At 40.0% G+C, this 21,540-nt stretch overlaps 1 protein-coding gene across 3 annotated transcripts in view; it reads right to left on the reverse strand.

Annotated features, from left to right (window-relative positions):
• Positions 1-21,540, reverse strand: part of dock11 (dedicator of cytokinesis 11) — a 75,893-nt gene that overhangs the window by 52,742 nt on the left and 1,611 nt on the right. For all 3 annotated transcript variants that reach the window (XM_037758751.1, XM_037758750.1, XM_037758749.1), the window contains exons 2-11: positions 14,301-14,417; positions 12,384-12,473; positions 11,546-11,628; positions 10,396-10,462; positions 7,273-7,368; positions 6,892-7,026; positions 4,812-4,995; positions 3,886-3,965; positions 2,044-2,127; positions 1,642-1,782 (exon numbers count right to left, since the gene is read on the reverse strand). In XM_037758751.1, the coding sequence (XP_037614679.1) occupies positions 1,642-1,782; positions 2,044-2,127; positions 3,886-3,965; positions 4,812-4,995; positions 6,892-7,026; positions 7,273-7,368; positions 10,396-10,462; positions 11,546-11,628; positions 12,384-12,473; positions 14,301-14,417 (1,077 nt within the window). The remainder of the gene's footprint in view (positions 1-1,641; positions 1,783-2,043; positions 2,128-3,885; positions 3,966-4,811; positions 4,996-6,891; positions 7,027-7,272; positions 7,369-10,395; positions 10,463-11,545; positions 11,629-12,383; positions 12,474-14,300; positions 14,418-21,540) is intronic.

Genomic DNA, 21,540 nt, shown 5'->3' on the forward strand with positions numbered 1-21,540 from the left:
AAAGGAGGGAAGGACGAAGGGGGGAGGGAAGGAGAGAGCGTGCTGCTTCCAAACCACAAATATGAGTCGGTTCAATCCTCCTACCAGCCCCTCTAATGCACCAGCTAAGACACTCAATGTTTTATGACTACAGCAATCCGCTATGACAATGGTGGTGCTCACACACACGCTCTAAACTGCTGTCTCATGCTGCCAGAAGCTCTAACACATTGAAGACATTCCCACCATTCATCAGACTCACTTCTTGCATAAGTCCTTGTTTATCTGGAGCAACAAAGTTTATAGCTTAGAGGAACAAAAAAGGATAATAATAATGAGGCAACATCAGTGTGTGGAATTGCTTGATACAACTAGGGCTGTCAAAATGTATTTTAACGCCACCAATTTTCTTAAATGCATTAACGCAACTTGCGATTTCGAGCGTTGTAGCGGGATCAGTTTTAAAGCAAGAGTGAAGATACTGGCATCATATGAAACTAGAAAATCTATATAATCTATAATCTACCATGTCATACTAGCTTGTCGTGAAGGAGGTTGAATAACTCTCCAAACTTTAAATTTTGGCGAGGAAAAACTGGCATGGCCATTTTCAAAGGGGTCCCTTGACCTCTGACCTCAAGATATGTGAAAGATAGCATCTGTTTTATGCTAAATGCAGTACCTGTGAGGGTTTCTGGACAATATTTGTCATTGTTTTGTGTTGTTAATTGATTTCCAATAATAAATATATACATACATTTGCATAAAGCAGCATATTTGTCCACTCCCATGTTGATAAGAGTCTTAAATACTTGACAAATCTCCCTTTAAGGTACATTTTAAACAGATTAAAAAAAATAATTTGTGATTAATCGCAATTAACTATGGACATTCATGTGATTAATCGCGAGTAAATCATTTAATCGATTGACAGCCCTCATTACAACAATATCTAGTTTTGTTAACTGTTGGCCTGGCCCACATGAATTATGAAGGTGTATTATGTGGGGCAGCACTGTAGAGGGTGAGGATGGTGGAAGTTGTGTTAAAAGGAAGACTGTGTGTTGTGAATATACGCTTAAGTGCATATAAAATCACTAGAGAGGTATTTTCACAATGGATTTTTTAAAGTTTTGAGATCACTTTTTTATTTATTTACATATTTAGCTTTTTTGGTTTTAACTTATTATACTGTATGAATATAAGGTATTATTATGGAGGACGAAACCTGCCAAAATCAAAAAGAAATAAATGAATAAAGAAATAAATGACTCAATAAATAAATACATTTTATAAAATGTGACATAAATTGATATTTCTGTTGTAATTTGCTTCTTTATTTATTTATCTTTGTATTAATTCCCCTATATATTTACTCTTCTGTTTAATATTCCCTTTTATTTACTTCTGTATTTATTTTTATTTATTTTTTAATTAATTAATATATTTAAGCATTTATTTTTTATTTATATATTTATTTTTTTAATTTTTATTATTTTTTATTTTGGCAGGTTACGTCCTCCATAAATCATGGTCATCTATTTGAGTTTATCATTAGTAGTAGTACATGGTGGACCATAGGAATTAGTAGAGGTATTAGTAGAGTCATATAAAGCAGAATATAAAATGAATCTTTCCTGTGGAAGTAAGATGGTAACGTACATTGGTGAGGACGCCGTCCCCCTTCTCACTAACGCAGCCCTGGAGACTGAAGGTCAGGTCGTGGCAGCTGACCACGATGCGGCGGCCAAATCGCTCCTCAAACGGCTTCACGTCCGGCTCGATGCCTGAGAAGTCCAGCCTCTGGATATCAGACAGGAGAGGAGGAGGAGGAGGAAGAGGAGGAGGAGAAGGGAAGCATGAAGATAGGAGATAAAACGACAAGAAGAGAGAAAGATTGATCCAGTGGAGAGGAGAGAGGATAAGAGAGGATGCAAGCAGTGAAACAAAGAAGAGGACACAGTGGACATGGTGGAAAGGGGAGGAGAGATCAAACGGTCTGAATCAATAGTGAAATAAATAAATCATAAGATAACCAAGCGTTAACAGAAGCGTCTTGTATACCTGTGTCTCAGGATCCAGAGAGAAAAGCTTTTGTCTGCCTTCATTCCTGTTCATCTTATTGAGCTGGTCGGTCTCCCTGGCGTACTGCAGACACACAGAGAGGGGAAGAACAGAAGTGACAGTAAATTAATGTAAGCTCATTGTAGAAATATAAGGCCATGTAGTTTGTTATTATTATTATATGGCAATTTTCGTTATTCTTGTCCATTGAAAAAACATGACACACAATAATGGGCCCTACACAGCAGACTGTTGCTGGTAAACCAACACAAATACAGACACAGAGTAAGACAGAGAAGACGCCAAGCAGACCCAGACGAAAGGAGAAGAAGGGTATCTGATGGAGACAAACATATCAAACCACTCAGGTCAAGGTAAAAGCCCTGATCCATCTCCTCCCCCCCTTTCTGTTTTTCCTGTTCTCACTGTGACCCGCCTGCAGACAAACTCAAGTTCGTGGAGACGGGAAAAAGCAGCGTTGGAGCGGCCCAGAGCAAACAGCGGTGAAACAGCAGCACAGCAGCACAGAGGGCTTTGTTGTCTGTGTGTAGCTCTGGGTTTATAGACATATTAAAAGAGCACCGTCTCTGTAGAATAAACACTGCTGTTCTCAGGCTTAGAAAACCGACTCAAACACAAGAGAGTCAAACAAAAGAGCTGCTCTGCTACGGCTCCTCCATTATGAAGACATTTATAAACAATACGTTATGAATGTGGTCTGGTACAAAGGCTCAGACTAATTTTTGAGATGAGATATGTCTTCTTTTGCTGCCATTAAAGGAGACAGCTTTTTCTTTTCTTTTTTACAGATAAAACATAATTACTAGGGCTGTAAAAATTAACACGATAATAACACAAATTCGTTTTAACGCCACTCATTTCTCTAACGCATTAACACAACTTGTGATTTCTAGGTTGTTGTGGGCTCAGTTTTAAAGCTAAAGTGAAGATACTGGCATCCTGTGAGGGTTTCTGGACAATATCTGTCATTGTTTTGTGTTGTTAATTGATTTCCAATAATAAATATAAAGCAGCATATTTGTCCACTCCCATGTTGATAAGAGTTTTGAATATTTGACAAATCGCCCTTTAAAGTACATTTTGAACAGATAAAAAATGTGTGATTAATTTGCAATTAATCATGATTAACTATGGACAATCATGCAATTAATGGTGATTAAATATTTTAATCGATTGACAGCCCTAATAATTACATTAATAAAATGCCTACAAGGGATGTAGACAACTACCGTGTCAAATACAAGAAATGTAGGGCTGAACTGAATGTCGTTTTTTTTACATTCAAAGCTTCTCTTGAGCTTTGAATGTCTGTCGTCATATTTTATGATGTCATCACCTTAAAAAAAAAAGGAAAAAACTTGATTTGTGTGCAGCAAGCGGGAGAGTAAACAGTTTTTGAAAGGCTAAACGCCAACAAATATGGTTTGAAGCAGATTATTTTGTTAAACATAAAAACATGTTATGATGATGAAAATGAAATGATTACATCTGTCTCTTTTTCAATAAATCTTGACTTTTGGACTTTACAACGCTCTGGAGTTATTGGAAATGTTTGGCTCACACAAGTCGGAAACAATCCTACGCAGCGACCACTGGAATCTAGTATGATACTAATAATATTAGTGTAGCCTAATCTTTATCTGCAACTGTGCAGAAATAACGGATTTAAATACAGTGAAGAGATATGCCAAAAAAACGACAACACAAAGCTTCGAACTAGACCTAAAAAAAATATACACTTGAAATGTGATATCTTAAATGTTTCTGTATTTCCATATCTCACATATCTGAATTCATTAATTCTCCATCCATCCTTCATACCTTTATGAGTTCAGGGTGTAAGCTCCTCCCCAGGCTCTCCAGCAGGCTCTCACCTTTACCTTGGCTGGTGGTGTCGTCATCTGATTGAACGGGACAGTGAACATTGCATGAATGAAAAGTCATCAGAATGCACAGAAACACAGTCTAAGAATAAATCACTCAATGTTTCCCTAATGGCTTCCTATGTGGCCGTCTGCGAGTTGTGTTCCCCCTTACTGGCCAAATTAAAAAGAGGATAATTCACTATTCTGCTGCCTCCCAGGTGACAGATGATGGACCGAATGAACCCTAAAAGCCCCTCCATCTTTCTGGACGGCCTCCCAGTCCCTCATCAGCATCTCTGACCAAGCTATTGAGTTACACTAAAACATTGTGCAGAGAGAGTATATTATTATATAAGGAAAAAAGGATGTTGGCAAGACGTAGGCAAACTGCATAAAACTGCTGGCAGTCTTCCACAGCTCAGGACGAGCAACGAGTTCAACAACTCACCATAAACTGCACCCTAAAGAAACACACACTTTGGGAGTGAAACTAAAGAGAACAGCTGAAAGCTTTGATTTAAGTGTACCTGCACAGCTGAATATATTTTAGAAGAATTTACAGCTGATGTGGAAGTTTCTATCTCTCCACTGGCAGCAACTATAGGCATATTATCAAGCCTATTTATTGCAAAATGGAAGTCATCAAAAAGTCATAACACAGGGCTCAGACTTCTTAGTTTCAAGGGAGTTTTGGACTCCATCCACTGCCAGGGAGCAGGATTACTTTAACCCCGGCTCAGAGGTTCTGTTCAAACATGCTATTATTATTATCATAGCTAAACGGACCATGACAATACAGCAACCTTTCAATAAGACTGTAAATAAATTGAAAGACGATCTGGACGTGTATATATCCCGAGTATGTTGTGCGGTATAACTGACCCAGGGAACAGTCCAGTGTCTCCGCCCCGTTCCTCCTGTCCTGGCTGGCCTCGGTGGTGCTCTGCAGAGCCTGTTTCAGCGTGATCACCCACTCCTCCATCTCCGCTTCGCTGTCTGCAGCCAGGAAGTGGCTGTAGCGGTCTTGCATCTTCAGCTCGAAGCCGTTGCGGCGCATCTTAGGGCTCTGAGGGGGGGGGGGAGGAATTATAGTATTTTTTTAGTACTTTGAATTTTTGTTCTTCTTCAAACAAAACACTAACAATGGATAAAAGATCATCCTATATTCTGGTAATGAAACGAGTTCTACAGTTAAAGACAACACAAGAGGATTTCCCCTGGAGGTTTATGAGGACCTATTATGCTCATTTTGAGGTGCATACTTGTATTTTGGGTTTCTACTAGATCATGTTTACATGCTTTAATTTTCAAAAAACGCTTTACTTTTCTCATACAGGCTGTGCTGCAGGCACCTCTTATCACCCTCTGTCTGAAACGCTCTGTTTCAGATAGACAGCTCTGTGTTACTTGGTGACATCACCACGTTATGGAAGAAGAGGCGGGACTTCAATCAAGGAGTTTCAGGCAGTTCAGGAGCAGTAACTCCCTTTGGTGTGGACTTTGGGCTTTGTAACTTTGCATGCACAAAAAACTATATAGCACACTAAAGGAAAGGGAAAAAGCACAAAAGCATAATAGGTCCTCTTTAATATAATTTAGCCAATTTATTGTATTTTTCTGACCAAAACATTTTGTTGCAAGTACCTCTGTAATGAGCTTTATGCTTGCAAAGTGCTTCTGATGGATTCAAACAGACAATGTTCTCACTAAAGATTGTTTTGTCCTTACACTAGGACATTCTTCTGTGAAAGTAACGCTAAAACCGCTGTATTTCGGGTGCAAAACATGCTTTACTTGTCAAACAACATTATACACCACAAGCTTCCACATTAAACCCACGAGCCAGAATGAGTCTCCTCACTCTTCCCATTCATCTTCTGGATGCGTTCTCATCAAGCTGAAAGCTTCCCGGTAGCCTGTCCGGTCAGTACAGACCTGAATGAGGTACCAGCCTGTGCCATGAGCCAACAGCATCAGCATCTCATAATCTGCTTGAACAGGACTTTCTGTCCAAGTGAATGGAATGCAGTAAATTTATCCAATCAAAGCGACGAAAAGCCTCTGGAGCAAGACAAGGAAACACACTGAGATTCACGAGGGTGAGAGCTTTTGCCAAAAACTGAAAACTCACAGAGGGAGATACACCAAAAAGAGTTTGACTTAACAAGCAGCATGGTATATTGAAAGCTTGAAGGGATAGTTTGGATATTTTGAAGTGGGGTTGTAGATGGCGGTCGGCACGCCCGCAGTTTGGAGAAACAGACAGGAGTACCAGCACAGGAGCAAAGCAATGTACTGCTGTGAACGGGGGCAACAGCTAAACAGATTTTAGACACATAAAAAAATCAATATCAGTTTAAGTGTACGCTATATTTAGAATATTTACACCTCTTTACCTCGCCATCAGACAGCCCTTTCTGACGGGGAACTGCAGCCGTTATCTAGGCTCTCTTCAAAGCCACCAGACTCCATTGATAAAAACAGTAATTTTACCTCGCAGAACACAGGAGTTGCTGGTCTACCGCTGCTTCGATTGGTTAATATGTTTGTGTTATTGTGTTGCTTTTGGTGTTTTAAAGGGTTAGTTCAGATTCACCAAAGTCACACAATAACACAAACAATCTAACCGATCGAGGCAGCGGTAGACCAGCAACTTCTGTGTTCTGCGAGGTAAAATTACCTTTTATCAATGGAGTCTGGTAGCTTTAAAAAGAGCATAGATGATCAGTTCCCCTTTTGGAAAGGGCTGTCTGACGACAAGGTAAAGCGGTGAAAATATTCTAAATATAGCGTACACTTAAACTGATATTGATTTTTTTAGGCGGGCCTTTCTTTTAGGTGGCTAAAATACGTTTTGCTGCTGCCCACATGTTGGTCAAACTGAAAAAAAAGGCTGGTGCTGCAACTGTTGCCGTATTCTCAACTGTGCATTTGATGCTTCTTGGATTTTTTTTCTTTATACCTGAACAACGTCTATGCAGGAGTCCAGGTAGATAGATCCTTTGGTATCCTTGCAGTTCTTCTCATCCTTGTAGGAGTTGAGGATGTAGGAGCCGTCGGGGAGCTGAGACAAGTAGAAGAACCTCCTTTTGAACACCTGCAAATTCACAGCAGCAGAGAGCAAATCAGAGGAATATCTAGCAGATTATAAACAACTTAGAACAGAGAAATGCAGTAAAGTGATTTAAAAACGTTGATGTGAGTTTCAACAGTTTATAAGCCACAAAGGAGAACGAAGAGTCGGCATGTGTCTGTGGTGAACCCCTACGTGTTGCTGTTGTTGTTTCATTTGTTGCTGTTTATGTTGTATGAATAACAGACAGCACGTCTGGCGGTGACTCACCCTCATGGAGACAGACAGGCTGCTGTTGATGTTGGCTTTCTGAAGCCAGCCCTGCTTCATGATGCCTCCCCTCTGGGAGCACAGCGATGCTGTGTCCTGACAGACACAAGCACGGGAAATCAATTATAGACAGACTTTATCATGCAGGTGAAGTCAGGTTAATGGTTCTAACATATTGAAGGGATAGTTTGGATTTTTTTTTTAAAGTGGGGTTGTATGAGGTACTTATTCATAGTCAGTGTATCACTACAGTAGATGACAGTCAACACGCCCCCAGTTAGGAGAAAAAGACAGGAGTACCAGTACGGGAGCAAAGTAATGTACTGCTGTGGACGGGGGCAGCAGCAGAAGTTATTTATATACCTAAAAAAATCAATATCAGTTTAAGTGTACGCTATATTTAGAATATTTTCACCGCTTTACCTTGCCATCAGACAGCTCTTTCCAACCGGAGAACTGAAGCCGTTATCTGTGCTTCAAAGCCACCAGACTCCATTAATAAAAACAGTCATTTTACCTCGCAGAACACAGAAGTTGCTGGTCTAACGCTGCCTCGATTGGTTCGTTTGTTTGCGTTATTGTGTGACTTTGGTGAATCCGAACTAACCCTTTAAAACACTAAAGTCACACAATAACAGAAACAAACTAACCGATCGAGGCAGCGATAGACCAGCAACTTCCGTGGTCCTGTGAGGTAAAATGACTGTTTTTGTCAATGAAGTCTGGTGGCTTTAAAGAGAGTCTAGATAAAAGCTTCAGTTCCCCGTCGGAAAGGGCTGTCTGGCGGCGAGGTAAAGCGGTGAAAATACTCTAAACATAGTGTACATTTGAACTGATAATGATTTTTATTTAGGTGGCTAAAATCCGTTTTGCTGCTGCCCCCGTCCACAGCAGTACATTGCTTTGCTCCTGTGTTGGTACTCCTGTCTGTTTCACCCAACTGGGGGTTTGCCGACCGTCATCTACTGTAGGTAATACACTGACTATGGATAAGTACTTCATACAACACCACTTCAAAACATCCAAACTATCCCTTTAAGCATCACAATAGTCACTGTCTGTCTGTTCTGACAAGTATCTGGTTGCGAGAGATGTCGTTCACTGATCACAGCTGCAGTGTATTAACATAGTTGTGAAAATGCCATTCATTCTAATCACACACTGTCCAGCCAAATCAATTAATCAGGAGAATTTCATCGGTTTTCCATAAAAGGGTTCATCATAACTCAGCCTCAGTCCCGTCACTGCAGCCTTTCCATCCCATAACTACCGTGGGATAGTTCATCATCAGCAGCATAGCAAATATAAACATCCATCACAAGGGAATGGTCTCTCTCATATACAAACACACACATTCTCTGGAGCAAATGCACTCAGCCACTTGGAGGAATGCACAGTGCAAGGGGGGGATAATTAACTTAATGTCAGCCTGGTAGTGACACATGCACGTCATGACATTGAGTGAGAAGGGTTGAGGTGTGTATGTGTGCAATTGAGATGAACCTAATCACACTGAAGTGGCATTTTGTCCTCCAACCGAGCGTCACACCTCCCTCTTTCTCTCTCTCTCCAGCTTTGTCCTGTAATCTAATAGGCTGTCTGTTCTCCTCCCACAGCTCGCTCACGTCCATCCTTCTCCACAGACATACAGCAACTGAGTGGCCGACCACCATGCATACACACCTCGCCACACCCTACATCAACAATGGTAGTGTACTTAGCATTGTCATCATCTAAAGCTTACTGTCTGATTTATTACTGATTTATTGTTATGGCTCTGTGGATGGATATAAAATGTTATATAAAAGACATCGAACAGCAAACATTTCTCTCTATATATATAATGATTGTTTGCATTTTCTCTTTTTGTTCTTAAATAGTCTTGCTACGAGCCCACCATCACTAGGGCTGCATGATTTTGAAAAAAATATCTAATTGCGAGTCAAAATGACTGATATTGCAATTGCTATATGATTTGTGACATTAGAGGATCTGATCATTTTAATTATTATATATTAATTTTATTTATACAAATTTATTTTTTATTTATTATTAAAATTATAAATCATACATCAGCAACTTTGTTAAAAAAATCGTTAAAATTAACCGAATTTTTATTTATTATCCAAATAATAAATCGTACACCACTAACTTGGTAAAAAATCTTCAAAACTAACAGAATTTTTATTTATTATTAAAATAATAAATCATACATCAGCAACTTGGTAAAAAAATCTTTAAAATTAACAGAATTCTTATTTATTATTAAAATAATAAATCGTACACCGCTAACTTGGTAAAATCTTCAAAATTAACAGGATATACAATTCGGGTGTAAACCCTTTTAATGCAGCAAAAAATTGGTCAAAATATAAACAGGAATTTAAATTCCAGTATATAATGTATATAGTATATAAACATAGAATTGAATTGAATAGATCGGCCCCATTGTCACCGATACCTGATCCAGCTGTTTGAGTCAGTATTGGCCCGATATCCGATGGGGTATCGTTATCGGTGCATCCCTAAATGAATTGTGCAGCCCTAGCCATCACAGCCAGACATGCTAATGCAGAGATAATGTAACAGTAGCGTGGCCCGTTTGGAGAAGTAATGGAGCCATTTCCTCTCTGCCCTCTCCGCCTTGGCAGCAGCAGCAGCATTTATTTTCCTTCAATTAAACCCGCTCTCTGTCTAAGTTTATCCACATCCGGCCCGAGGCCGGGCAGGAGGAGGAGGATCGATGGGGGCTATTTATAGGACGTATATATGCTACTGGTTTCACTGCCCTGTGCTCAGTCTCTGAGGGGTCACACTGCCGGGCGGACTGAAGGACTGACAGACCATAAGTCACAGAGAGTCTTCCAGCACAATTACCAGCTCAGTGCATGTGAACGCTGCTCATATTCTCAGCAGCCAAATTTGTGTCTCATCTCCATCATTCAAAACGATTAAAGGGGGTCATTTTAATTTCCGAGCAGGGTTTATTGCGCATCACTAAAAGCTGTGCACATATATGCATTGGTGCAATCTGCCCAGTGAGTCAATAGCAGACCACTCATCCTCGCCGCTGCAGCGATCAATGTCTGTGATCTAACGGCGCTCAGACCCCCGTCTACTCACCTCGTCTTTGGCGTCTTCGTCGATCTCAAACGTGTGAGCTGGCAGCTTGTCTGTCTTCAGGCCTTTGCTTTGAAAAGAAAGCGAGTGAGCGTCAGCAGGCTTCGATAAATCAGCGCCCCCCCCCCTCCCTACTGTACGTCCCCTGTGGTGAGGTCTGCTATCTCTCTACGTCTGTGTACAGCATGCAACCAAGCGCTGCTTGCGCTGTCTGCTTTGCTCTGTTTGTCCTGTGTTGGTCAGCAAATGTTGTGCCACCTTGTCTATTATTGCATCATAGCTATTTTTAGTATATTTTTGTACATTTTGTATGTCTCTTTTATAACAACTTATGGTTTGAGTGCAGGTTACCGCCTCACGGTTATATGCCTCCGCCTGTGTCATCACTTCATCATTTTATCTTATTAGACATTTGTGTGAAATTGTCATAATTAACATATGAATTCATGAGTTATGGCGGGTAAAAACGGGTTTTGTGAGGTCACAGTGACCTTTGACTACCAATCAATTCATCCTCAAGTCCAAGTGGACGTTTCTGCCAGATGTAATAAAATTCCCTCCAGGCATTTATTGAGATATCGCTTTCACAAGAGTGGGATTGACGTGAGGTCACGGTGACCTTTGATCACCAAAATCTAATCAGTTCATCCTCGAGTCAAAGTGGACGTTTGTGCCAAATTTGAAGAATATTACCAGTCTAAAGCTGACTTTCAGCAAGTGTTTCAACTCATAAATAACAAACTTATTGCTGTTTGTCACAATCATATCAGAGTTTCTATTGGGTTCTAACATGGGTGGGAGTAATGGACACAATAGGCTTGTTTTATTGCTGTAAATTGTCCCCATCTGCACTTTTTAATGATACAGCACAATTTTATAATTTTTGGCAAATCATTTCACGGACCTCCTGACAGAGTGCCACAGATCCCACTTTGAGAATCACTGCTGTAGAGGAAAATCTGGCTCAGTTATTTCTATTTGTATGCAGTATTTCCTCTACTCTGCTGAAGCACCAGAGCTACATTAATATACAGAAACAGTAACTTATTGCATGTCGTCATCCAGCAGACCCACGCTGAGCCTAAATCTCTTGTACATGTTACATATTTGGCAGTAAAGAACTCCGATGTTGTTTTCCACACATCTTCCTTACCTTGGCAGCATGCGGAAGTCACCAGAGTAAGCCTCGTATTTGTAGTTGATGACGTGCCAGTCGGTGTTGTACATCTTGATGCACTGCCAGAAAGATCAACACGGAGAGCTGGATTAGGGACAGCAGATACATGCCATAGCAGCAAAGTGACCTAACCGAGCACACACAGTTTCTTTCCTCCAAATGTGACTCACGGAGGAGGACGATTCCAGCTCCGTATCATTTATTATGAACTCAAAATAAATCTGCAAACTAGCAGAGGAACTCTTCACCTCTGCCGTGACTTCTACTTATTATTCCTCAACATGCTTTTTCATTGTACTTTTTTTATTCAGTGTGAAACGGCAAGCAGGAATTACAATACAAAATCAGCTGAAAAGGATCTTTGTTCAGTAGATGCTGAGTTAGCCTGGATCTGTTTTAACAATCCCTATGACAGTTGTTTCCATGCTTATATCATAGTCATGAGAGCTGGCCGAGCAACACAGATTTAGAGCCTGGCAGAGCAGCGGAGTATATATCTACACACATCATGCCAGAAGAGTCTGCTTTTCATTGCTAATACAATATATCATCAGTGCAGCGTGTGTTTACTGCTGGCCTGTGTTTCTTTATGAGCTTTGAGTGACTACTTTAGGCTGAATGTCATCAAGAAATCATCTTTTATATGTTTGTTAAGAATCCATCACATTTAATGTTATATTACTGAGAAGATTTAACGTCAACTGTGAATACCACCCTCTTTTTTATTTTTAGAAACTGTTACAAATGCTGCTGTTTGAGACCAAGTGTGGACAAGTCCTCCACATGGGACTGCTGCTGGGTTATGGTACTGTACCTCTTTGGCAAACAGACTCCTGGCCTCCCGCTCAGCATTCTGAGGCACCGAGGGAACGACGGTCCTCCTCTGCCGGGAGATCTGGGACTCCTGCGTGCACACACACATAGCAAAAACAAACAACGTTGTAATGACAGGTTCTTTCCAATCAAATAGTAACACAACAGGAAGCCACAAACGACGAGAGAAAAAGAGAAAGTGAATGAGAGAAAACAGAAGGCACAGATAAAAAGAAACAGATGAGTGTCAACAGACAGGGAGCGAGACGTGCCTCTAAACAAAACCACATGTTACTTTGAAGCAGCACTAATAAATGCAGAGCAGCGGTACCTGGCTGCGTTGGGGATGAACAGTGATTCATGATGGGAAACCTTTCTTTAGGAAGCGATGTTTTACAGCTCTTTGTTCCCGTTTGACTCGGACAGTTTTACAAGAAATAAGACTTGATCAAAACCGAGTCCAGCGGTACATGTCCACCACGTCCGGCGAGGACACTATAGGTGACACGCTGCTCCACTCAACTGGTCGTTAAAGCGGTGACATACCCGAACGTGGAATGCACCTGATTGGTTCAAACAGGAAACAACATGGTGACCTGCTCGTAAACTTTCTGTTATTCAGTCTAAACAGTCCACTGAAATCTACTTCTGGAAACATTTTAAGCGAGAAATAGGCGATGCCACTGTTGAATCATGTTTCATTTTAGAACTAGATCGCCTAGTTTGACAGCTTGGTCCAAGCATAAAGTTGAGAGTTTTCAACTTTATGCAAATACAGACCCTCTCCAACTCTCCGCAACACTCCCAGCATGCACTGGGCGATGGTTTCTCTTGCTTTCTATAGGAAATTATTGGAAAGCGCTGAGATACCCTTCGTCACCCGATCTGTTGGAAATGCGCCGATAGAGGAGCACTCATGCGGGTGAGTGGAACCGCTGACACGCCCCCCCTGAAAACTAGGGCTGACCCGAATGCTTCGAAGCTTCAACCGTTGCCATGGTAACCGACCTCCGAATCAGTATTCTAATGTTTCGTTTTTGTTGTAATAATAATAAGAATAATAATGTATAAATCCCGAAATAGCCCATTAAATAAGGAATATTCCCACAACATTATTCATTATTCCTATTCAACATTAATTATTATTAGTTATTTTCAGACAGATATTGCTCTTTCTTATGTGTAGAGGTGCGTATGTGTACAGTAGTGTGGGCTTCGAAGCTTTGAATACCTTCAAATATTCCTCACCGAAGCTTCAAAGCCCAAAAAAATTGTATTCGGGACAGCCCTACTGAAAACATAAACAAAGGACTGTTCCCGCCTTTTCATTTTTGAGAGAGCAACGAGGAAACTCCAACACTCGGCCGACCAATTGTGTAACTTCATCACTCAGTCAGTCACTCAGGGACAGCGTTTGTAGGGTTACTAGGTAGTGGCTAGAAGGGAGCAAGCAAACTGGGGAAACTCTCGCGAGATAGTTAAGGTTAGGCATTGATTTCAAATAGTTAAGGTTAGGATAGGTCGTCGGGCAGCGAGTCTCGCGAGCAGTTTTCTTAAATTGCGGGCTCCCTTCTAGACACGACCAAAAAACTAGACCTGGAGCGAGACGTGCCTGCAAACAAAACCACATGTTTGAAGCAGCACCAATAAATGTAGAGCAGACAGAGGTACCTGGCTGTATTGTGCTAGACCCGTAAATAATTGAGCCAGGTGCGTTGGGGATGAGCAGTGATTCATGATGGGAAACCTTTCTTTAGGAAGTGATATTTTACAGCTCTTTGTTCCCGTTTAGAGAGAAAAAAAGCTGATTTGCTGATTTGGCACTTTGCAGTGGAGATGTCCGCACAGGCGTATTGAGTATGAGGTATATAAGGGATATGATTTCATCCTGGGGAGGAAGATGACCAGGAGGACTCACCGAGACATCGTCGACGGGGCAGAGCAGCAGGTCTCGGTGGGGGTCGCTATGGATCTGAGCCTTTCTCTGAAACACCACAGCTTCATAGTCCAGTGGTTCAATAATCTTTGGCTGCTCCTGAGAGAGAACAGAACACAAATACATGCAACGTCAAATACACTTTTTGATCTCATTTTCAGATAGGCTTGTCTTTTACTGCGGCTCCGGCGAGCTCCACATGCCCTTGCTACTTGAGAGCAGTTAACAAGGGCTCACCCCCAGGAACTTTTCACCACCACCACCCACGCACAACCAGAGCCGCGAGAGATCAGAGAAACAACCACACGGTTCAGAGGGCTGTCACGGTGCAGGGAAACAGTTGCTCAGAGAGTTGTGGGGTGGAGGAAAGACAACAAATACATAGACAAAAGGGGCAAAAGAGGTGAGCAGCAGTGGACAAATTATGATATTTGAGCTGTCAATAGAGGCATGTGTAATAATGAAACTAAAGAAGTATATCACATGCCCAATGCCACATGTCAGTTCTAGCTAAACATCATAACTTCCTGTTTTGAGTTTCATAGAGAAGTGGAAGATATGAAATCAGCCTCTCCTGCATTATGTCTTAATAAAGAGGCCGACAGGCTTCAAACCCAGCCTTCCACATCTAGGTCAAGATGTGATCACAAGTAAAATAAACCAGTTGGAAAGATTCTGAATTAATTCCAAGAAAGTGCCATAAGCTCAAGCTAAGCAGTGAGGGTTGTTGTGATGAATAGCTTAGCCAATAAGCCTTGGCTGAGCGAAGGAAATCAGACTGTATGGATTTGATCAGCTCCTGTGCCACATCGCTGAGCCACACCGCCCCAGAGGTTTCTGGGCGAAACGTGCATGGCAGCTGACGCGCTGCTTTAGTGAACAAGCACAGTGGGGAGGAGGACTCCAAAAAGCCTGACAATGCGCTACAGCTGGGGGAGTATGATTGAGTCATTTTCCACCTTGTCATATTTCCATTTATGAGCCCTGCAGCTGAGACGCAGAGATTTGTTTTGCTGCTGTACCACTGTTGGAGTGGGCAGAGTGAGCGAGACAGTAATAAAGTTATTATGCAGTTGCTTAGCTGCTGCTTTTTTCCCTCTGCTTGTCGAGCTCCCCTCCCATCCACTGCCCTCACTGGGTTTGTGTTTGTGTGCAGTTATTCAGTCATTCTGATTACATAGGTTGAGGTCTTTTTGAGATATGCAGCCCTCTTTTATTTATTTATCTTTGTATTAATTCCCTTATTTATTTACTCTTCTTTTTATGTTTCCTTTTATTTATTTATGTATTTATTTTTATTGCCTTTTAAATGTATTAATTTATTTTTGCCATTATTTCTTATTTATTTATGCATGTTTTTTATTTATTTTTAAATGTATTTATTTATTTCTGTATAATCTTTGTATTAATTCCCTTATTTATCTACTCTTCTATTTAATTTCCCTTTTATTTATTTATGTATTTATTTTTATTACATTTAAATGTATTTATTTATTTTTGCTATTATTTCTTTATTGATTGATTTTTGCATGTTTTTTATTTATTTTATATTTATTTTTAAATGTATGTATTTATTTATGTATATATTTATTTATCTTTGCACGATTTTCCCTTTGCATCTCACCTCTTATTTATTTACCTAAACTTATTTATTTATGAATTTTCTTTACATATTTCATTTTAAATTGTTTATGCATTTCTGCCTTATTATGCAAATGAGGGGGGCTGAAGTTGCTCCCCCTCATTTTCATTTTGGCAGGTTCCATAAGGAAATGGTGACCGTTCCATAAAAATAACTTTTTATCATCTTTGTTACCGACTGCAGCTTAAAAGGCCTTGACAACATATTTTCCCTCTCACTACGAGCAACAGGGACCTACATGAACACACAACTTTCTGAGTTTGTCTGGGTTTGTTTCAGAGACTTTAAGGAGCTTTTAAAGCTGGAAAAACAATTGAATTCCACACCGTCTGGCAGTATTACACGTTGTATATCAGCTTGTTCCAACTCCTCAATGAAGCTATATGATGTTTACACACGGAGTCAAATATTCCAACCCAAGACTTTCCACAGAATTAAGCCTGACATATTTGGTATCTTTGGAAATGTTGGATCTCCACTAGAATTTGAAAATAAAGCTCCGTGGTTTTGAACACTGTTTGGCTATACAGTACGAGTTGAGTGAGGTTTAATACCCTGGTATCTGTGCACGAGCCAATGAAGGAAAGAAAGTTCTCCCTTTCAGTGTTCTCTAACCAATAATTTGGCCCGTGAAATAAGCTGGTTACAACGAGTACGTGTTCTCTGCAGATTTTTCCACCAGACCCCGACTTTCTCGGTTGTCCACACGAAACCTGCGATTAGCTTCTTCTTTTTGAACCACTAATCTAAATAAAAACTTCCCAGTACTATTTAGTGTTTGCAGATTTCTCTGTAGCATCACTGTTATCTTTTTTTCCACAAGGACTGGCTACTCAGTGGACGAGCAGCAACCTAAAGCAGCAGTAAAACACAAAACCTACGAGTCTGTTGAAAGCATTACACACGACTGTGCCGCCCCTGCACCCGAAGCAGCAGCCCTGCTTCCTGTCATGTGCAACAAGCTGAACCGCAGCGCTGTAAGTCAGAGGCAGCGCGCGGTGGCTCGACTGCAACTCTGATCATGTTACAGAGAGAGAGAGAAAGAGAGGAAGCAAGAAGAAGAAGAAGCTGAAGAATCACAAGCAGGCAGCTATGAAGCCACAGACTCACTGATTGAGTAACAGAGAGATGCTAAAACACAAAAGGACATGGCCTAACGTTTGGGTGTAACTGTGTAACGCAAGCACTTTCTCCTCTGAGCTACCAACCAGGCCGGGGAACACTCAAACACCAAAGTACAACTCCCAGTGAGCCTCCAGGGGACTATGATCATCATGATGATGATGGTGTTGTTGGCAAGGATGCATTTCCAGATGTCTAGTCCAGCAGATGTACAGTAAGGCGCTCCAACATGACCAGGTGGATTTTATCACGTTGGCTGAGGGAGCAGCTTTACACTTAAACACAATAGATGAGCGCACACACACGCTGACATGAAAGTCCCATACAGTATGAAGCGGCTCCTCTGTCCCACAGCTGACCCCACTAAGTGCTCCAATCTGTGTGTACTGTATATATGAGACACACAGCGGCTCGTTGGAGGGAAGAAAAGAGACTCTTTTATCCTCATAGTACTGTCCCTGTCTATTCCCAAAAAAACGTATGAATATATGAATGCAGATTCTTGTTGCATTCAGATTTAAAGTACAGACAGATGCAGGATTTAAACACCAAGGTTGCGTACGAAATTCCATACTAATATGCTATATAGTATGCTTAAACAGTAAGTGAAATTCTTTAGTATGTCACAAACCTTAGTATGAAACCAATAGTACGCAAATTGTCGTTTTGGTCACGTGAGGTTGGTATAGGTTACCGTGGTTACACATCTCCAGCCGGCAAAGAGGCTCTCAGGAAGTGATGACGTAAATCACAGCTCAGTGCGTACGAAAAGATACAGTACATAATACTATTTATTCACACAAAAGTAAGTTGAACAACAGTGTACATATTGGGTATGTATTTGGCCTGACAATGTGCTAAAACAAGAAAAACAGCCTTGCTTTAAAGCTGAAGTAGGCGAGATTGGAGCAAATGTGATTAAAAAAAAGTTATTTTTATAAAACGGTCGCTATACCCCGGCAGTAGTACATGAAACAGGTAACCTGAAAAAAATCATGTGCCTCTGTGTCCTCCGGTGCTCCTAACAGCATCTGCAAGATTTCACAGACCGGAGGAAAACAAGCAGTAAGAGCTGATCTGAGGTCTGCTGTCCAGCTGCCGTCTATGAGAGCCGGCTGTCAATCACTTGCGAACTCCGATCAAATGGTCAAACTAGGCAACGCTGATCAAATATGAATCAATATTATGTTACGTTAATGCCTATTTCTCTCCTCAAATGTTTTCAGAATCATCTTGTAGTGCACGGTTTAGCTATAAAATGAGAGTTTGTGGTGAAATCTGGTGAAGGAACGCCAAGTTCTGGTCACATGACTGGAGCACAGCCAATAGGAACGCTCTCTCAATAAAATGCCCTGTGATTGGTCAAAGTCTCCCGTCACAGGCTAGATTTTTTAAAGCCTGAAAACAGAGCCATGAGGAGGTGCATTCTAGTTATCTCTCCGAACACTTGTATTACAATATGCTGAAAGGTTATTATGGGATTTTTGCCCAATGATACCAAAAAATATACTGCCTACTGCCACTTTAAGCTAATAGATTTTTTACATCATTATAATGAATTGTTGTTAGCCTAAAACAAGACTTATGTATAGCATTTAATCCTTCAGTTTATCTAAAACCAACAAAATCCATACCAAATATAGAGCTATAGGTTTACTGCATATAGTGATGTGGCAGTGAGGCTTGCATAGCGGAGACAAATGTCAACCAGACTCAGTGGAATACTTTGACATTATTTAATCCACAGAGGGGGACATTTCTACTGACTATAGACATGCCAGACTGCATAGTTGGGTGTATACAGTCACATGGAGGATGATGTGTCTGTGTCCTCTACTCCCTATATGGCAACAGTGCATCCCTCTAGAGTGGCTCCTGAACCTTTTTTTTTGTCATTTCCCCCCCACTTCAATTGGAAGCCAAAAGATTTCACTTGTCAGAGAAGAAACAGCCCATGTGGAACTAATGACATTAACGATGGCTCTGTTCCAGCAATTACTGCGATGCAACGCTGGCAATCAAGACGAGATGGTATTAGTTACACCTGTGTTTGATGGTCTGGTGAGAAATGCAATGGGTCTACTCTGCGTCCTGTTAGAGGTGCCCACCCTCCAAGCCTGGGAACCACTTATAGGGCGACAACTAACAACAGTTTTCATTATTCATTATCATCTATCAAGGGTTTCACTTTTTTAGATTTAAGTAATCTATTGGAATTGAAATTGCAATGATCAGGCTGACAATTACTGTAGGGGTGTAAGCAAATATTGAATATTGTGATATTATGTTTTGTGATACTGTATCGATTTTTAATTAATAGTTTAAATATAAAGATTAACTCAGTCAAAATGTTATTTAATTTGCAAAGATATATGCTCCCTCTCAGTGTATGAGCCCTCTCAAAGTAGTGCTACGATGTTGGATGTTACAGCGACTGTGATAAATATAAATACAGATCCCACTGTTCTGACTGCATTAAAAAGTAAACTTATTTTACTCAGATGTTATGCATATGGTGGCGGGTTCTTTATACTATATTCCTAATAGTAGATTTTTTTTTTAAATCGCAATATATCACAATATATTGAATCGTAGCCCCTGTATCATGATACCTATCGTATCGCCAGATTCTTGCCAATACACATCCCTACTGGTTGCCAACATTGTTTATGTAAAACACCACTAAATACAGACACAGATATGGACTTCATAACAAGTTTTCAACAGGACTTATGAACTCCAGGAAGAACGCAGAATGTAAAAAAACAAATCAAAGTTTTATTTGACTTCCTGCTTGTAAACATGCAGCTAAAACCGGTTTGCTCACTGGGAAATCTAACTTAGAGAATAGGACTCAGTCGATAGAGATGTTCAGAATGAACACAGTCACAAAGGAAGCCTGCTCACAGCATGCCTGAGGGAATCCCCATGTATCCTCCACAAAACAACGCTTGTTCTCAGTTACCAAGCCAACCATCTATTCCATGAAATGAGCAGCTAAAACCTGCTACTCTAAAAAACACACATATCACACGTGGCTATACAAGACACACTTCTGTTGTGGAAATCAAAACCTTATCACATGATTATTACGCTGGTAACCTCTTTGCGTCACACTCCTCAAAGATGATCATCATAAGACTGAAGCCTGTAATCCCAAAGGAACAAGAGTTTATCTCTCACACAGCTCCACTCTCTACTCAGCCAAACATGTTTTGTTTATTTTTATTTTTATTTAGAATAAAGTCATAACTTTACGAGAAAAGGAGTCATTTCCTCCTCCACAAAATAAGCAGTTTCCCCATCAGGTCTGTGTGTTTCTTTCTTTGGAATAAACGCAGTTTCTTGCACAATCTTTTTAAGGTCCTGATACTTCTGATAATGTGGTGCTGATGTGCCAAAAGATGAAGTATTTGGTTATTTGTGACTTTATTCTCACAATACTACGACTTTTTTCTCTTAAACTTCTGACTTTATTCTCATAATATTACGATTTTGTTTCTCTTAAACTTATGACTTTATTCTCATAATATTACGACTTTTTTTCTCGTAAATTTATGACTTTATTCTCATAATATTACGACTTCTTTTCTTGTAAATTTATGACTTTATTCTCATCATGACGCCTTTTTTCTAGTAAATTAATGATTTTTATCTCATAATATTAGGACTTTTTTTCTCGTAAACTTATGACTTTATTCTCATAATATTACAACTTTTTTTCTCGTAAATTTATGACTTTATTCTCACAATATTACGACTTTTTTCTATTAAACTTATGACTTTATTCTCATAATATTACGACTTTTTTTCTCGTAAACTTATGACTTTATTCTCATAATATTACGACTTTTTTTCTCGTAAACTTATGACTTTATTCTCATAATATTACGACTTTTTTTCTCGTAAACTTATGACTTTATTCTCATAATATCACAACTGTTTTTCTTGTAAATCTTTGACTTTATTCTCATAATATTACGAGTTTTTTTCTCGTAAATTTATGACTTTATTCTCATATTACGAGTTTTTTCTCATAAATTTATGATTTTATTCTCATAATATTAAGACTTTTTTCTCGTAAATTTATGACTTTATTCTCGTAGATTTATGACTTTATTCTCATAACATTACGCCTTTTTTCTCGTAAACTTATGACTTCATTCTCATAATATTACGACTTTTTTTCTCGTAAACCTATGACTTTTTTCTCAAAATCTCAGATTTAATTTTTTTTTCCTCAATGTGGCCCTAATACTCCGTCTTAAGACACAGACTCAATCACAGAGCCCTGAAATGTGGTGATAGGTGGGAGATTCAGTCACTTAGATTTTGCATTTGAAAACAGCATGAGTAGGACTGGGTTGAGGTTTGCTGTTGTACCATAATGACAAAAGTGGAGAGATGGTTTCAGTTATAACAAACCAACCAAGTTATCAGCAGGCGAGCATCAATCTG

This window comes from Sebastes umbrosus, chromosome 22, assembly GCF_015220745.1.
Source record: "Sebastes umbrosus isolate fSebUmb1 chromosome 22, fSebUmb1.pri, whole genome shotgun sequence".
Lineage (NCBI taxonomy): Eukaryota > Metazoa > Chordata > Actinopteri > Perciformes > Sebastidae > Sebastes > Sebastes umbrosus.